Source organism: Squalius cephalus, assembly GCF_949319135.1.
Source record: "Squalius cephalus genome assembly, chromosome: 14".
Classification (NCBI taxonomy): domain Eukaryota; kingdom Metazoa; phylum Chordata; class Actinopteri; order Cypriniformes; family Leuciscidae; genus Squalius; species Squalius cephalus.
In genome coordinates this window covers 13,911,648-13,930,461 of record NC_137135.1, presented here as the reverse complement: position 1 = coordinate 13,930,461, position 18,814 = coordinate 13,911,648, and the positions used below count along the sequence as shown (strand labels likewise).

Here is an 18,814-nt window from a genome sequence, read left to right as displayed (position 1 = left end):
TTCAAAGAAATTGCTTTTTAAGGACTACAACAAATGGCTGGTAGAGACTACACGACACTCCTCCCGAGTTAGTGACATCACAAACCCTAACATTTACATAAACCCCGCCCCCAGGAATGCGATTTATCAAGACAGAATATGCTAATCAATGACTAGAAGATAACTACACATAAGCTACATAAATTCATCAACTAACTGTTCAGAAATGTTGTCTAGATGTTTTCTTCTTCTTCTTCTTGAGTCTCTCCATCATTGTTTGACTCCGGTTTGAACATAAAAGGCTAAAAGTTTTTGAAATTTTCAGTGCATGTGTGTGTAAGGTAAAAGGACACGAGCTGTTGTAGCTCCGCCCCCTGTGCCGGGAGCAGCAGCTCATTTGCATTTAAAGGAACAGACACAAAAACTGCGTTTTTGCTCACCCTCAAAAAGTGACAATTTTAACATGCTATATAAAAATATCTGTGGGGTATTTTGAGCTAAAACTTCTCATACACACTCTGGGGACATCAAAGACTTATTTTACATCTTGTGAAAAGGGCATTATACCACCCCTTTAACAACAGCTAACCTCTGGAACACAGGCATCCACAGCAAAAACCACAACTCGAAAAATGGCAAGACAATATCGGACACAAGGGAACTGAAACATAAGGCTACAAATATATGAAATAATGATAACTAAAACAGAAGGCAACTATGGAAACAAACTTCTCAAAGGATGTGAAAACGGAAAGAAACCAAATGCGAGTGTTCAAGAAAACACAAAAAGTCTTTTGGAAAATACAAATAATATGTGACATTTTGTTGGTGATCAGTGATATTGCATAATATTTTTCACATGAATTATACACTTTTTAAGTTACCATTTTTTCAGTGTAATTGGGGAAGGGGTTGATGGAGGTTGGTATAAAAATTATTTTGAACTAGTATATTGGATTAATCCATGGCCATGCCCATATTTTAATGGTACAACTGGTGTGGTTTGACAGGAAACATATACGATCCTAAACAATACATTGCAACAGTGCCCGCCCACTTTCCAGCAGTGTTGTACCTGGAAGGGGTTTTTTTTCCATTGTTTTCCATTCATTTCTCTCTTTGGGATTTTAAAAAAAAAAGTCTTTGTTACAAAAAAAAAGTACACTGTGTACTTATCGGTTTTAGTGATAGATAGAACTACAATCCCTAATCCTAAAGTATTGCTAATGACATCAAATGGAGAAATATAAAACTATACTCATTTAAAAATGTTGATTATACAAATATTTAAGTATTTTGAGAGCGTAGGGAGATCGACTTGATTACTTCCATTAATCCGCAGTGCATCATGGGAGTAGGCGGAGCTAAGGAGATGTTTGGTGTATTTTGCTTGTTTTGACTCTAATTGGTGGAATTTTCTGAACAGCATCATGGGTAATGTAGTTTTTCACCTCAAATTCTGCTGTTAAACACAATTACTTAAAAAAATAAGTTGAAAAAATGCAGACTGACGGCTTCAAAAGAAGCAAATAACATAGATTAACAACATCGTAGCTTGTCTTTAAAGGTTTAAAAGTTATCGTTAAAAATCAGTTTCCCAATGGAGATTGACTCTTGCACTCTTTAGCAGGTTTTGAATGATTGACTTGATAGCTATGTCACAAGGGTGAACAGTTTTGAGTTTTTAGAAATGTACTTTTTTTACCAATATGATTGTAACTTTTTGGAGGCGAAATGAAAACAACAATGGTAATGCATATTGTGACTGTATGTGTGGTAAAAATGCCAAAGACAAAATGTAACAAACGCAGTCACACAGTGGAATACATTACATTTACAGTATGTGTGCGTAAAGAGCTTTCACAAATCAACTGATATAATTAGACGTAGTGATGTGTTTATATCTATTAAAGGTTTGGTTTGTAAAAAAAAAGTGAAACATTTCCCTAAAATAAAACTGAGAAGAGAGGAGCAAATGAGCAGGCTATTAAGGAAATGCAGCCAAGGCCCCTTGGGGTCTGATGGAGGAGAGGCATGAACATGAAAAGGGGAGGGAAAATGTGGTCAAACGTATTTTTTTTCCCCAATGCATCAAGTAAAATAAGATCCCTCATTCAGCAGACGCACAGCAGTGAGGAACGCACTGGTTCGTCCTGCACTGGATCTCGAGACTTTCTTCAGCGTACACTTGTTAGCAGTAAACTACACACTCTTCTACTATGGCTCCCAAACTGCCGCGCTTCTTTACTGATTTCTTCGTCTATGAAACAGCCAAATCAGTTGTGGTGAAGAGCTGGTCTGTTGGAGTCATCAACCGTTTCGTCCAGCTGTTGATCATTCTGTATTTTATCTGGTAAGCTTTAATTATGTCCTTGTTGCTAATATTAATTTAAACTCATTTTAAAGATTAGAGTGTTGGTGTAAGGGCTAGTAAATGGAGAAAAAAGAAATTAGGCTTGAATGCAGTGATTGGATTGTACTTGATGGGATTAAAGAGCAGAAAATGTAATTAACCTTTGGAAATGTATATGTAAATGTTTTGAAATATGAAGGTTTGAGACTATTTAATTTAACTGCTGAAATGTATTATTTCTGTTTTGTTGCGTAAGTGCGTAAATGGGAGTAAGTGCACCATTAGTTAATGACTCTGATTATCTATCTATCTATCTATCTATCTATCTATCTATCTATCTATCTATCTATCTATCTGTCTATCGATCTATCTATCATCTATCTACCATCTGTCTATCGATCAACTATCTATCTATCAATCATCTATCTATCTCTATATCTATCTTTCTATCTATCTATCATCTATCTGTCTATCGATCAACTATCTATCTATCGATCTATCTATATCTATCTATTGATCATCTATCTATCAATCCATCCATCCATCCATCCATCCATCCATCAATACATGTATCTATCTATAGATATATAGCCTGTTTGTTACCCATTTAAATGACTAACTAACTTTTTAGCCAGATAATAGTAAAAGTATATATATATTTTTTAAATCATTGATCCTAATAGTGAACAGGTTCGATCACTTATTTTTTGTTATGTGCGCGTGTTTGTGTTTTCAGTTGGGTGTTTCTGCATGAAAAAGGACATCAGCAACGGGACACTGGGATTGAGTCTGCGGTGATCACCAAAGTGAAGGGCTTGGGCAACTTAAATAACCGTGTGATGGACGTAGCAGACTATGTGGTTCCATCACAGGTCAGCAAATGTACATTTCACAATTACGTTTTGCATCCCCCTGCTCTTCAAAGTCTTGGTCTGAGGTCAACTTTTCTGCACATTTTTCAGGGTTCTTCATCGTTCTCTATCATCACCAACATGGTCATCACAGCCAATCAGATGCAAGGACGGTGCCCTGAGGTGACACCCAAACCTCAGCTGACTTTAAATATACTTCAAATATGCAACCTTATGTACTTACACACTCTCTCTCTCTACTCTTCCCTTGTCTGTCAGACTGACAAGAAGTTTATTTGCACAACTGATGATGACTGCAATAAGAATAATACCTCAAATATAGGAAATGGTGAGTTTGTTCTCTTTCTAAGGCTGACATCACTTTCAGGTCTACTAATACTCATAGTACTTCAGCGAGTAACTATGTAGGAGAGAAGCATCTTAATACTTTCTAGGTTGCTTGATATATCTTTATATATATATATATATAATGTATACATCTCTCCTTTTTTTACAGGTATTTTAACAGGCACATGCTTGATCAACAATGTTACAAATGTTACAAATAGTACAAATGGTACAAATAGTACAAATGTTACAAATAGTACAAATGGTACAAATAGTACAAATGGTACAAATAGTACAAATGGTACAAATAGTACAAATGGTACAAATAGTACTACAGGATGGTGTGAAATCGAAGGCTGGTGCCCTGCAGAGGATGACAGCCTTTCTGGGTAAGAAAAAGTGCAACCTTTTGGACTTGTAATTTAAATATTGTACACAGTGGGAGTTGTCTTGTAATCCAAAATAGATAGTTTTAATGCCAGACACATTCATAAATCTGCTCACTCTCAGAACACCAATGAAAGAGGTGGAGAACTTCACAATCTTCATCAAAAACAGCATTCGCTTCCCTCTGTTCGATGTCACTAGGTGAGTTTATTACCTTTGCACAAGGATTAAAAACTATACTGTTGTGTTGTGAGAAGCCATTTCATTAAAACAAGTAATAAAAACTCAGTGAGTGTTTTAGCGCAATTTTCTCACCTCATGGGATCACAACACTAAGAGATAGTAAATCTTTTCCTGGATTTTTTTTGTGCGTTCCCGAGATTAGACCTTCTTTAACATAATGCCGAAAACCCGAAGTCTCTAGGTGGTCTGGTTGAGGAGTAGATAGAAGTGCAAGATTGGTGCGCACAGACAGAACAGAAATCATGAGTTAATCGCAATTTGTCCGGTGGAAAATTGCGCTAAAAATTATTTTTAGAATTGAATCTCATTTTAAAAAGTTGCCGCCTTCATTTTTTTAAGTACAATCAACTTAGATATATAAGTGATTTCAATTTAAATTTCATTAAACGGCTTAAAAATTATTTTTCAAATGTGAAAAAAAAATGGACTGTGGGCCAAATGATAGACTTATGTTCAATGGCATAAAAATAAAACAAACAATATGTTGACTGCATTGTTCATATTCAATGATTTATTCATCTGCCACAATAGTGTAATAAAGTTCAATCACCTGATTAATTTGATTAATGTCAATAATTCAATCAAAATGTTCATCAACAACCCTAAATTTATTGACAACTCTAAATATAATTAATAAAGTGCCCTTATGAAAGAAAACCCAAATAATAACAATAGCCTAATATTGCTTCAGGCTACTGATGTGCTGTTTCTCTCTTACTTTCACAGGGGCAATTTCCCTTCAAGCTTAAACCAGTCTTACCTTCAGAACTGTAATTTTGACCCAGTGCATGCGCCGTTCTGTCCGATCTTCAAAGTGGGAGATATCCTGAAAAAACTCAATCAAAGTTTGGACTACATTACTGAAAAGGTAGGTCAACTCAGCTTTGCCTTTCATCTCTTCCTATTTTCAATTTATCAAAGAGATCAATTTCATCTTTTTGACTTCTGCCAGTTTGTTACAGCAAAAGTTGATATGCCTCGTATTGATCAACATGGTGCTACACACACCATGTCTGGTTTGTGAGTTGACTAAAGGCTAATTATTCCGAATGTTAAAATATACAATTTGGGACGCACAATTATAAAAAAAAACTGATATCGCGATATAACGAAACCGCAATATCACATATTTCCATTCGCAGAAGAGTCTTTGTTATAATATATATTGCTAGTACTGTGTTGGAGCCCCTTTTGCCTTCAGAACTGCCTTAATTCTTCATGGCACAGATTCAACAAGGTGCTAGAAACATTCCTCAGAGATTTTGGTCGGATTTGCAGATTTGTCGGCTGCACATCTATGATGCGAATCTCCCGTTCCACCGCATCCCAAAGCTGCTCTATTGGATTCTGGTGACTGTGGAGGTCATTTGAGTTTAGTGAACTTACTGTCATGTTCAAGAAACCAATTTGAGATGATTTGAGCTTTGTGACATGGTGCATTATCCTGCTGGAAGTAGCATCAGAAGATGATACACTAGTCATAAAGGGATGGACATCAGCAACAATACTCAGGTTGCTGTGGTGTAAATGATGCCCAGTTGCTACTAACAGACCCAAAGTGTGCCAAGAAAATATCCCTCACACCATTACACCACCAGCAGCCTGAACCGTTGATACAAGGCAAGATGGATCCATGCTTTCATGTTGTTTACGCCAAAATCTGACCCTGTCATCTGAATGTCACAGACTCATCAGACCAAACAACGTTTTTTTTTAAATCTGCTACTGTCCTATTTTAATTTTTCATTTCACATTTATTTGTATAGCGCTTTTCACAACACATATAGTTTCAAAGCAGCTTTATAGAAAATTATTATTAAATTTTAGGCGTTCTTTAAGTAAATATTTTAAGTCTAAGGGTTTGGCTGGCAAATAAAGTTTGGGAAACCCTGGTCTAGAGAAGAAGAGCCTCAGTAACAAAAGAACAGGGCTCATTAGAAAGCTCTTTAATTTAGTTCTCACTAGTAACAATTTGTGGGAAAGGTGGAGATGAAGCAGACAGGGGACGGAGAGTGACTGTGCAGCGCATGTAATTTATTCAGACACTTCAAAATCAAAAATATATCACGAGAGCTTTTCAGCTGGAACTCAAACTTCTGTATACAACACTTTAGCGCGGCTTTCACGTTCACAGCTCCTTTTCACTCGTCTCTCGACTCACTGCGAAGTGCAAACACCTGTTAGTGTCATACATTCAGTTCCCCGCACTCGCTCTCCAGCCAGCGGCTGCCGAACCATCCCCCTCTTCCACACAATTATTATCAGAGAGCTCTCTAATTCAATTCTTACTAGTAACAATTATTTTTAAAGAGCTCTCTAATTTAATTGTTAATAGTAAGAATCGAATTAGAGAGCATTCTTACAAGTAAAAATGAAATTACGCCAAGTAACGCTGGGAACGTTTTAAGCTAAAACGGCTTGCCATAGTGCGGTAAGCCTTTCCCTTCACCAGAAAACTAGTAGCCTAAACTTCCCCACGGCTCAGGTTTGATGGTTGTTCCTTTATCCTTCATTGCTTCATTTATTTTCTTTCATTTAGCTTTCTCTCTGGCTTCTGCCTGCTTTCAGTGTGGCAAAGAACAGCTCAGCCTCGTCATTCTTCCTTTCTCCTTTCTCCAGCAACACCACCGTGAAATCTCTAAGCCCTTTATGGCAAACACTATACTGTGTTGCTTTGGCCCCCTGAAGGAGGAAAAAAAGAAAATAAATGAAACAATGAATTGTAAAGGATAAAGGAACAACCGTCAAACCTGAGCCATGGGGAAGTGTAGGCTATTAGATTTCTGGTGAAGGAAAAGTCTTACAGCTCCTGGTATTCCCAGGCGGTCTCCCATCCAAGTACTAACCAGGCCCGACCCTGCTTAGCTTCTGAGATCGGGCGAGATCAGGGTGGTGTGGCCATAAGCGAACGACACAGCCAAGAGTGAACTAAAGAAGTGTTTGTCTTTTTAAAAAATCGTTAAAAAAAATATTCCCGCTTTAACTATAGTCAGCTCAGTTTGCTGAGCGAGTTTATCCCCCGGTTTCACAGACAAGGCTTAAGCCTGTTGTCCCAGACTAAAATGCATGTTTGAGCTGTTTTATCTGAAAGCAACTTGTACTAGCATATCTTAAAATATCTCAGTGCCATTGTTTTGTCTCAAGATGCACATCAGTAATGGGTTTTTTCTAAGGCAGGTTTATAAAAGCTACTTAAATGTCCTTATTGAACTAAGGCCTTATCCTGGCTTAAAGGGATAGTTCACCCAAAAATGAAAACTCTGTCATCATTTACTCATCCTCATGTTGTTCCAAACCTGTATGAGTATCTTTCTTCTGTTGAACACAAAAGAAGATATTTTGAAGAATGTTGGTAATCAAAAACAGTTGATGAGCCCCATTGACTTCCATAGTATTTTCTTTCCAATGGCTACCGTCAACTGTTTGATTACCAACATTCTTTAAAAGATCTTCTTTTGTGTTCAACAGAAGAACTGAATTCATTCAGGTTTGAAACAACATGAGAGTGAGTAAATGATGAACTGTATCTCTTTAATCTAAGCCCGGTCTGTTAGGCCAGGCCTGTATCTTGCAATTCTGACTTTATTTCTTGCAATTCCGAGTTTTAACTCGTCGTTTCTGACACTTTTTCTCAGAATTGTGAGGTATAAATTCTTAAATTAATTGAATAAATTCCATACGCCTACTTATTTAGCCTTATAGTAGTCGTGTGTAACCTGCAAAAATATAGTCAGTGAAAAGATGGAGCTGGATTCTGTTTAATTCTGGAATAGAATAGAATAATCTGCTTTAATGTGGAAACAGCGCATCACATGTAATGAAATTACTGCCTGTTTTTTTTTTTGTTTTTTTTGTGTGTCAGGGAGGAGAGATTGGAATTAACATCAACTGGAAGTGTAATCTTGACTATGATGTGGAGAAGTGCAACCCCAATTACTTCTTCACACACCTAGATGCTGCTTTCAAGCACAGCAAAGCCACTAAAGGATATAACTTCAGGTATAGCACATGAACACACATGGCTATAATCGTGCACCGTTCCGGCTTTTCTGCCACTGCATCTTGTTTTTTGTCTCTTTCAGGTTTGCTAAATACTATCAGTCCGAAGATGGGACTGAGTATCGAACACTTCACAAAGCTTATGCCATCCGCTTTGAAATAATAGTGTCTGGCAATGTAGGTATTTTGTACAGCCGCCCTATACGCTATATAAAGCAGCGTTTGTGACACATATCGCTAACTTTGCGTATCTATTTGCAGGCGGGAAAGTTTAACGTTGTGCCATTTCTGATTACTTTAGTCGCGGCATTCACTTCAGTGGGATTGGTAAGATTATTGTGACGTGCAAAGGTTAATACTGGCAACAACAAAAAACATACATATTTGACCGTTGTATGTTTTTGCAGGCTACAGTGTTCTGTGACATAATCCTTCTCAACTTCCATAAAGGGGCCGACGAGTACAAAGCAAAGAAATTTGAAGAGGTGCCAGATTGTTTATCTGACTTGAGTTTGCTTATAAGTATACAGAGGTAAAGTAGAGCGATGTCTTATCTTTCTATCCCCTTTGTGACAGGTATCAGGCATTGTGCAGGAGTCAAAGGGACCCCGCCAGGGCAGCCAGATGTCAATCAAAGTTTTGGGGAAGAACTCAAACGACTCTGGGACCTTTTCTATTGGACGACAGGAGTGAGTCACGTGGCCCGAACAAACCCACGAGACTTTTAAATAATTATACTACTTATTTCTTCTTTTTTTTTTACTTGCAGTTTCTTCAAGTAATAGTATAAATACCTTAGTTTGTTTAGTCTGTGAACCTTTAGGGCTGTTAATGCATTGAAATCAAGAAAATGAATTAATGCAAACCATCAGAAAACACACATCTATACACTATAGGTCAAATTTCTGTAAATACCTGCTCATTCTTTATCCTTACAATTTTTTGCATTTTAGAATAATAATCAAGTCTAGACTTTCGAAATTATATGAAATAACACAAATGTAAGTATGAGAGTTACGCACAACTCTAAAATGTTAAACAATCAAAAATGTCTTTTTTCTTATCTTATATTTGAGCTTGAAGGAGTTTGAAGGAGTTTCTATGTGTGCTGGACACTTGTTGGCTGCTTTACAGTTTTTATCAACATATTATTTTCTAAATAAATTCACAATTTATATATGTGTATTTTAAGCATTTAACCCTTGTGCATCCTTTTAGACATTTTTTCTTTTTCATTTTTTTTTTTTTTGGATCATTGATACAAGTTAATGCCAACTGCATACATTTTGGCAAGTGTGTATTTTTATTGGAATTTTACCATTTCACCCCTTATTTCCTTTAATAAATCTATTTTACTCTAGGTACACAAAATAGTAACACTTAGGACCTTAAGAACGAAAATGACCCCATTGAAACCCATTAAAACTACCATTTTTAATCCCAGGGCCATTTAACTATAAAATGATGCAGTCTTTGTTAATAGGCTTTCATTCTCTTGGCAAGGCTTCAAAATTAAAATGTTAACTATTTTTCACCAGATGGTGCCATTTTCTCAGGTTTGGCCTATAAAGAAAATGCTCGCTTTATTCCTGTTTTCTGCTTCTGCTTGTTATAGAGCCAATTGGATAAATTATTCATCAAAATTTTTCATAAAATTAAACCTCTATAACTTTTCATTTCACTTCTTTAACTTTTGTTTTTACTTGACTGGTAGTCTACATTTACAATCAATTCTTAAGCAGCAGCAAATGAAACGACAAACAAGGAACAGTAATTTATTCATTAATTAACAGATAGAAATGATGATATGTGAGTATATACACTATCCTTTCAGAAGCTAAAAGTGCATTCAGGATTCAGGGATATTGTGTGTGTTTAGTGTGAAATATTAGTCTAAATCAGCTGGATTTTCATTCTGTTGACTTGGAGATTGTAAGTAATGTTAATCTTATAAAATGAATCACACAACATCTTTACACAATAATATGTGAAATAATTCTATTGTTATTTTTATTACATTAAAAAATTTATTTAATGGCATATCAATATAGCACTGGCATATCACAATCTCATTAAAATGAGTTTTGTTTTCATAATAAATGTATTATTGTCTGTTATTTGTGCTGTCTCGCCAGTCTTACAGCTTATGCAAGAGTCAGATGCAAAGGGAGTTAAAATTTGTACTTTGCACTTTTGCCTTTTAAAGACACAATCCACTTAGGGATTGAAGGCCGGGGAGAAGGCTCCTCTGGGCAGTCATCATCATCATTTTCATCATCGTCATCATCGTCATTCTCTGGCAAGTAGCTGGGCGGTAAGATGATGACCTCCTCAGAGAATCGAACGCGTCGTTGAGTGTCTTCCATCCTCCTCTGGGAGACGAATAGAAAGAATGACATAATTGTGATTGTGGACAATATGATTACAATTGAAATTATATAATGTGTTTACAATGGATACATAAACTGAATTGCCTTTTGAGAAGACCAGCTGTTGCAGGCCTGTTCATGCTGGACTATGTTCTATAACTCAACTTAAAGGGATTGACTTGTAAATGAAGATTCTGTCATCATCAATATACCCTCATCTCACTATAAACCTGTATGACTTTCTTCTGTGAAACACTAAAGGGGAATTTCTGAAGATATCTTGGCTCTTCAAAATAATGATAATGAACGATGGCTTTCTAGCTCTGAAATGACCATAAATGGATCATAAAAGTGGTCGATATGACTGTTTCAATGAATTGGTTGATCCAAGTCATTCTGAATAATTTGACTTACTGACAGCAGTTAATAGCGGCATATTGTCAGTGAATAACTTACATCTTTGCCGTGTTCCTCATGTAAAGCTATCATATTATATTTCAGAATATAGTGGCCAGTACAGTTATTCACAATTCTTCCCCCTTTCATGTTCCACAGAAGAAAGAAACTCATACAGGTTTGGAACAACATGAGGGCAAGTAGGATATGACAGTATATTCATGTTTATTTAAATGGTGAATCTGGTTAACAAGAAAAACTCTTGCTTGTACACCAGTATATCATGCTGAGTTAAAAAGTAAAGAAAAAAAGCATCAATCATCCTTGCTGAATAAATGTACTCATTTCTTTTTTTAAATATTACTGCCCCCAAACCACTGAATGGTAATGTACATGCTTATTGATTGTAATGAGGATCGTCCTCATAGCAGTGTAGGTTGCTGAAAAAAGTGTGACTTACAGAATCTGTCAAAAAATGTTTGTAGTGACTCACATCGTAGTAGCCTGTGTCACAAGACAAGCTAAAAATTCAGCACCACCCAACAATTAATGGCTCTAAAACTACAACCATCTCGACATAACAAAACATGTGCGTCTGTAGTCTGTAATAACAAACTATGTTCACACCCTAAACTTTAACCAGGGGTTAAACAATTCTTCTGTGTTTAATCAAAATGATGCAATATTTTATTACTTTTTATTAAAAAACTTTTTATTTGCTTTTTTGCCAAAGCAAATCCACTTTGCATGCACTTCCAAAGGATGAGGACTCTGGCTCGAATTGATACAGTAAGACCGATACTGTTTGTATCACTGTGTTTCGAGTGCTACCAAACCTACCAATTCACAAAATTAACGGAATGCATAGATGATATAAAAAATTGGATGACTCGTAATTTCCTACTTCTAAATTCTGAAAAAACAGAGATTCTAATTATTGGACAAAAAACTTCCTCACGTAATAATCTAGAATACTGTCTTACACTTGATAGCTGCTCTGTCAAGTCTTCGTCGTCGGTTAGGAACCTGGGTGTGCTCTTTGATACCAATCTTTCATTTGAAAGTCATGTGTCTAGTATCTGTAAAACTGCATTTTTCCATCTTAAAAATATATCTAAATTACGCCATATGCTCTCAATGACAAATGCGGAACAATTAGTTAATGTGCTCATGACCTCAAGGCTAGATTATTGTAATGCTCTACTGGGTGGTTGCCCTGCACGCTTAATAAACAAACTACAGCTGGTTCAAAACGCAGCAGCTCGAGTTCTTACCAGAACCAGGAAGTATGACCATATTAGCCCGGTTCTGTCAAAACTGCACTGGCTCCCTATTAAACATCGCATCAATTTTAAAATATTGCTGATCACTTACAAAGCACTAAATGGTTTAGCTCCCCAGTACTTGAGCGAGCTCTTAACGCATTATAGTCCTTCGCGTCTATTGCAATCTCAAAATTCCGGCCAGTTAATAATACCTAGAATATCAAAATCGACTGCTGGCGGTAGATCCTTCTCCTATTTAGCACCAAAACTTTGGGACAATCTTCCTAACATTGTCCGGGAAGCAGACACACTCTGTCAGTTCAAAGCTAGATTAAAGACACATCTCTTTGACCTAGCTTTCACATAATACATTATAGACTTCTATAATTCAGTGTTAGGCTGCATAGATTAGGTCAGCTGGAACCGGGAACACTTCCCATAAATCCTGATGTACTCGTTACATCATAAGAAGAATGGCATCTACGCTAATTTTAGTGTCTTTTGTTTATCCCGAGGTTTTCCCGCAGCCTGCCGGATCCAGGCTGTATCCAGATCTGATATAGAGAACCTGCTCCTGGACCCGATGACAATTAACGCAGTGCTGAAGTGCAACTAGTCTCTCCCTATGGAGGATCCCTTTACCACTCTACAGATAAAGCGTCGTCGGGAAAACTCAATTCGCGTATCTACCCCGAATTGATAAAATAAAATAAAATTCTTTATCAAAAATGATAAGGAAACACCAGTACTTTGTTTAGGCTTGGCTTGTAGGGAATTCCAAACCTGCGTATATTCAAATGCATATAACTATAGAACCAATTCTTAATGCGCATGTGAACGCCATCAGCGTTTCTCACAGGTTTGCGTTTAAAGTCTGTGTAGAGAGAATGGTGTCGTCTTAGCGGCCCCTAATTTAATAACAAATGATCGTTGCAACGGAAGCAAATCAATCAAAACTAACTTTAGCTGGAAAATAACTTTATTAAAGAACCGCTGTAAAGCCAAAACAATCTCTGTTACCTTAAATTATACGTTTATCTCTGTAAAGCTGCTTTGAAACAATCTACATTGTTAAAAGCGCTATATAAATGAAGATGACTTGACTTGACTTGACTTGCTGAGGAAGACCCGGAGCTGAAATTCTGACACAGCAACGTTTGGTTTCTAAAGCCGTAAGTGGTAGACCAATCACAACAGACTGGGCCATCTGACCAATCAGAGCAGAGTAGACCAATCACAACAGACTGGGTCATCTGACCAATCAGAGCAGAGTAGACCAATCACAACAGACTGGATCATCTGACCAATCAGAGCAGAGTAGACCAATCACAACAGACTGGGCCATCTGACCAATCAGAGCAGAGTAGACCAATCACAACAGACTGGATCATCTGACCAATCAGAGCAGAGTAGACCAATCACAACAGACTGGGCCATCTGACCAATCAGAGCAGAGTAGACCAATCACAACAGACTGGGCCATCTGACCAATCAGAGCAGAGTAGACCAATCACAACAGACTGGATCATCTGACCAATCAGAGCAGAGTAGACCAATCACAACAGACTGGATCATCTGACCAATCAGAGCAGAGTAGACCAATCACAACAGACTTGGCCATCTGACCAATCAAAGCAGAGTAGACCAATCACAACAGACTGGGCCATCTGACCAATCAGAGCAGAGTAGACCAATCACAACAGACTTGGCCATCTGACCAATCAAAGCAGAGTAGACCAATCACAACAGACTTGGCCATCTGACCAATCAAAGCAGAGTAGACCAATCACAACAGACTGGGCCATCTGACCAATCAGAGCAGAGTAGACCAATCACAACAGACTGGGCCATCTGACCAATCAGAGCAGAGTAGACCAATCACAACAGACTGGATCATCTGACCAATCAGAGCAGAGTAGACCAATCACAACAGACTGGATCATCTGACCAATCAGAGCAGAGTAGACCAATCACAACAGACTGGGCCATCTGACCAATCAGAGCAGAGTAGACCAATCACAACAGACTTGGCCATCTGACCAATCAAAGCAGAGTAGACCAATCACAACAGACTGGGCCATCTGACCAATCAGAGCAGAGTAGACCAATCACAACAGACTTGGCCATCTGACCAATCAAAGCAGAGTAGACCAATCACAACAGACTTGGCCATCTGACCAATCAAAGCAGAGTAGACTCTCGGAAAGGAGGGGTTTAGAGAATCCTTTATCGAATCGTTTCAGACACTGTGAGAAAACAGCTGATGCTGCAATGTATCTTATGAGAAAATTAAGTGTTTTTGAGCTTGGATGCATGTAAACCTATTGAAGGAGACCTTCAAAACAAAATTAGGAACTTTTAAAATAGCATAATAGGGGCACTTTAAAACTGGTTTATATTAATGCATATTTTCTTCTGTCATGTAGTAAATCATACCTTTTTGACTATCAGCGAGTTGAGTGAAGACGTGGGTGAGTCTGAAGTCTCTGTGGCCATGAAAGAGCTGCTGTAGTCCTCGTCCTCCATGTCTTCTGTTGTGTGTTCAAATGGATCTGTCCTTTTTGTCCAATGCTCTCTTTTACGCCTCAGAGATCCATAGGATTTTGTGGACAATCTGTCCATTGGCTGAGAGAAAAGAAGGAAAAGAAATAAGAAAGAATTAACATAATATTCTAACATGTTGCTAATTACTAGCAACCTAATAAATCAATATTGTTTATTAATGCTTATACTTTCACCTTAATGAATGAAAGGTCCAAGAGAGGTATGAAATCCTCCATCCCACCTTGGTTGACTTGACTAGACATCAGTTGTGGATCGCTATGGTCAGTTGCCTTTGATTCGTTCGGATCAAGCTGGGAAAACTGTGATTGTTCGTTTGATTGCTCACTGTGGTGAGATTCATTGAGTTTCCGATTGGCGTTTCGTAACACGTTTGTAAACGGGTCAGAAGTTTGTAATGGATTTGTGGTGAGATCAGTAACATGTGATGAAGGAACACTCATCTGGGACGTCTCGGTTTGGTTGTAAACAGGTTTATCGGAGGCAAAGCTCTCAGAGAGCGAAGGTTTAGTCATTCCTAAATGGGAATCGGTTATGTTATTTTGAGTCCATTTACTGTTCCGTTGTTCTTCACGTGATTGGTTGATATTAATTTGTGGCTCGTTTGATTGGTCCTGCGTGGTGCAGTTAACTGAGAGAAACTGAGCCCACTCCGTCCCGCTGAAGATCTCCTCCATTAAATTAGAAGTAGTGCCAAAAGAGAAAAGACTGTCACTGAGAAGAAGGATGAAAGATAGGAGTTGGGTCATTTGAAAGGCAAATACATCCAGTGAAAATCACCTCAACCAGGATTTAATAGGTGCACCCTTACTCTGAATAGCTCACATATTTTCTTGTGTTTTCATAATTTTAGCCCTTACTGGGTCACACACATTCTTTCTTGATGAGACAGGAGTTTTATAAGAAAAAGAAAGTGATTCATGGATCAGACCCGTGGAATGATAACTATGTCTGCTGCATATTTCTAATGTGTTTACCTCATGTAGCTTAGCGAAGCAGGGTCATCTTCATCCAGTGCCCTGTTGATCGGCTCATGGTGGATATCTGTAGTCTCATTGTGTGCCGTTACTGCCGTAGGTGTGTTGTTCACATAGATGGGCCCCGATAACGACGAGAGATTACTCTGAATATAAGCAGAAAGGACAAGTGTTTTAAATGAATTCTAGATTTTGCATGGTGCTTGTGCTTGCCCACAAAATGTCTCTGCCATGATGCTGAATTGTTTGGGAGACTGATTACTGGAACATTGCAATGTGGTTGCTTAGGCATTTTGAGTGGTTCTTCGCACACTGTTGTGCAGTTGCTAAGACAATGTTAGATGGTAGTTAAGGCATTCCGTGTGGTTTATAGCACATTGTAATTCAGTTGCTGGGTGGTTGCAAAGAAGGGCCTAAAACTGACTTTTTGCCACACTTGCCAATGGCCGGTGACTTACGAAAATTTACCAAAAGAAAGTTTACTGGCCAGGAAAAACAGACAGTTATGATAACAAAGTTTTAGATACCAGTGAAAAATTCACAATTCTCTATTGTAGTTTCGATAAAACAGCTAAAACTACTAGCCTAATATAAATTTGAAACATTATTAAAGACAAGTAACAGTAGTTGTAGAATACAGTAACAGTAGAGTCACTGAATAAAGTAATCAAATGTAAAATAACAGTGGATAGTCTTCATTGCATAAATTAAACAGATTAATCATTATTAAAGAGCAGTGAATGATTTTTTTGTTCTTTGTTGTTTGATTAACATAATAAAACAGACAGCAGCAGAAATATTAGGCTGCTGTCACTTTAAGATATAATACACTGATACAGGTACACATCTACTCTTCCATCTACTATTCATAGATGCTACTATACATTCACTTAAAGCTACACTGTGTAGGATTTTCTCCCATCAAGAGGTGAAATTGTTTATGACTACCAACTGAATATTACTTTCTAGCCCCTCCCATTCCGAGGGCGTTTTAACTCCTACGGTGGCCGTATTATTTCAAATCTGCCGGCAGTCGCGAGTAATCTCCCCCTCGCATTCGTCACGGTGCCACTGAGTGTAAAAACGCGAAAGGCGAAGCTTGAATTTCCAGGCATGTCCCTCTTTGGCACATGTATTTTCAAGATGGAGGCGCAACATGGCTGCCGCCATTCGAGCGGCTCGCTCGTATGTATTATAAATGGCAGATTCTACGCTTACGAGAATACTTGATTAGTTGGTAGAAGTAATTACACATTAATGAGCACATATCATTTTGAAAGAACAAAGTGTTTTTTTGCTAAGAATCAACTTAAAAAATTACACAGTGCAGCTTTAAGCTATAACCGACTATGTTTACTAGGATACACTCCGAGGCCGATATTTTTGAATTTTTGGGGGGAATTTGTGCATTTAAGCACAAGAAGGCGTGAAAGAGAGCTCAATTCAGTATTTCTGCACTCCTCCGAGACGCGGCTTTCTGTGTGCGCTTCAGATGTGTGCACGCACAAAACTTTCAACACAGCGTTCAAGTAACAAATTGAGTTTCCTTTAGCGTCTTCTTACACTTGAATTTATAAATTGCCAAGGCATAAACCTTTTTGACGATGCAACACTGGCCCGTCAACTGTCCTGGGCGTCGTTCACGTTTGTTTACTAAGTTCTCACACAACTTTGCATTGCCAGCCAACTGGCGATTGACACAGTTTCTGTTGCTAAGGCATTCTGAGTGTTTTTAGCACACTGTTGCTAGGTGGTTGCTATACTTGACTCAGTTTCATCATTTTCAGAAAATTTCAGTATCCAAACAGACTGTACCGGTCATACAACCGGTTGGACGCTCACGCTAAGTGTTTCTATATTTTGTTTTTCCAAATTATTCATTATTAATTTTTTTAACTAAAAATGAAAACGCAAGTATCCCATCAACAGTCCTGAATTCTAAATTAGGCTAGTTTAATAACTTTGCAAGTTTGGTTCAGTGTAGTAGCCTAATATTGCAAGCTCCACTAATAGACAAAGAACTAGTGCAAAACTGGCTTTGACAGTATTAAACCAAGCGGACACAAATACTCACTTGTACTTCATGCTGCGCTAGTCTTTCCTCATCATCTCTTTGTCTGGCCATTGTGCTTCTGTGTCTCTCTCTCCATCTCTCTTTCACATTCTGAGCCCACCTTTTAGCTTCCCCCCACTTCTTCCTACTTGTCTTTGTCGTTTTTCCTGATTGCTCGTGAGGTCTGACGCCTTCAATTTTCTCATTCACAGCAACCCAGCTCCACGTGCCACTTTGACCCTTGACCTCTGGTTTTTCCACCACTGAAGATGACGATGTCAGTGTTGGAGCTAAAAGGTCAGGGGGGTTTCGTAAGGATTCTGTCTTGTATAACGGTGGCACATTTGAGCTGGTGTTCCCTTCCAGAGAAAATTGTTGCATCTTCTCTGGCCTGGGCATCTGATCGGTCCTCTCTGACGTAAAACGCTTGTGTTCCCCCCAAACTAATGGTGGCCGTTTTGGTTTAGTAGAGAATCCCGAGTTGTGTTTACAGATCCTTTTGACGGGTTGCTTAGGAGTCAATGGACCCCCAAAATGAGAAAACTGTTGAGTCTTATTCCAAACTGAGGTGCTTCCATCTCGCTCTTTACTTTTGGAAGAAAATCCAAACGGATAAACTGTTGTTTTAGATGAATCCTCCGCTGTTTCATACAGACTACATGTTTGCATATCAGCATGTGAGCTACTGTTGGTCTCAGCGTTTAGCTGTAATTTCTGAAGCATAGATTCCAGTAAGGCTTGAGTGTCTGAAACAGGGTTCAGCTCCTCCATTGGGCTCTATGTTACCACATGCACACACATGAGTAGAGTCAACTCACAGATAGTGTGGCTAGATGTACACAATAAAGCAGACTCAGTCTAGACGCTCAACTTTCACCCATCCTGGACAATTCCACAGATCCTTTATTTATATCCTCATGTTAGTCCATACAAGTATTTATTTCCGTCCGTCATTCAGCTCCCCTTGTTTTTCATCCCTCCTGTTAGCTCTCTAAATCTTTTCTTGATTTCTGAAATCTTACAAAAGGAAGT

At 38.1% G+C, this 18,814-nt stretch overlaps 2 protein-coding genes across 3 annotated transcripts; one reads left to right on the top strand and one right to left on the bottom strand.

The window, feature by feature from the left end:
• Positions 1-2,115: 2,115 nt before the first annotated feature.
• p2rx3a (purinergic receptor P2X, ligand-gated ion channel, 3a) lies at positions 2,116-9,344 on the top strand. 2 transcript variants are annotated; one of them, XM_079893096.1, is made up of 13 exons: positions 2,116-2,332; positions 3,069-3,204; positions 3,295-3,366; positions 3,463-3,532; positions 3,701-3,760; positions 3,869-3,920; positions 4,042-4,119; positions 4,888-5,029; positions 8,024-8,160; positions 8,244-8,337; positions 8,422-8,487; positions 8,568-8,645; positions 8,737-9,344. In XM_079893096.1, exons 1-13 carry the CDS (start codon positions 2,199-2,201, stop codon positions 8,851-8,853), a joined length of 1,236 nt encoding a protein of 411 aa, XP_079749222.1. In that variant the 5' UTR covers positions 2,116-2,198; the 3' UTR covers positions 8,854-9,344. The 2 variants fall into 2 exon arrangements, with proteins under 2 accessions (XP_079749222.1, XP_079749221.1); XM_079893095.1 differs by having other exon boundaries at positions 3,701-3,920.
• A 575-nt stretch (positions 9,345-9,919) lies between these two features.
• On the bottom strand, positions 9,920-18,801 carry LOC307171467 (uncharacterized protein). The gene is made up of 5 exons (XM_079893087.1): positions 17,804-18,801; positions 15,730-15,875; positions 14,929-15,466; positions 14,627-14,815; positions 9,920-10,532 (listed from the first exon to the last, which is right to left on the bottom strand). Exons 1-5 carry the CDS (start codon positions 18,551-18,553, stop codon positions 10,332-10,334), a joined length of 1,824 nt encoding a protein of 607 aa, XP_079749213.1. The 5' UTR covers positions 18,554-18,801; the 3' UTR covers positions 9,920-10,331.
• Positions 18,802-18,814: the final 13 nt, after the last annotated feature.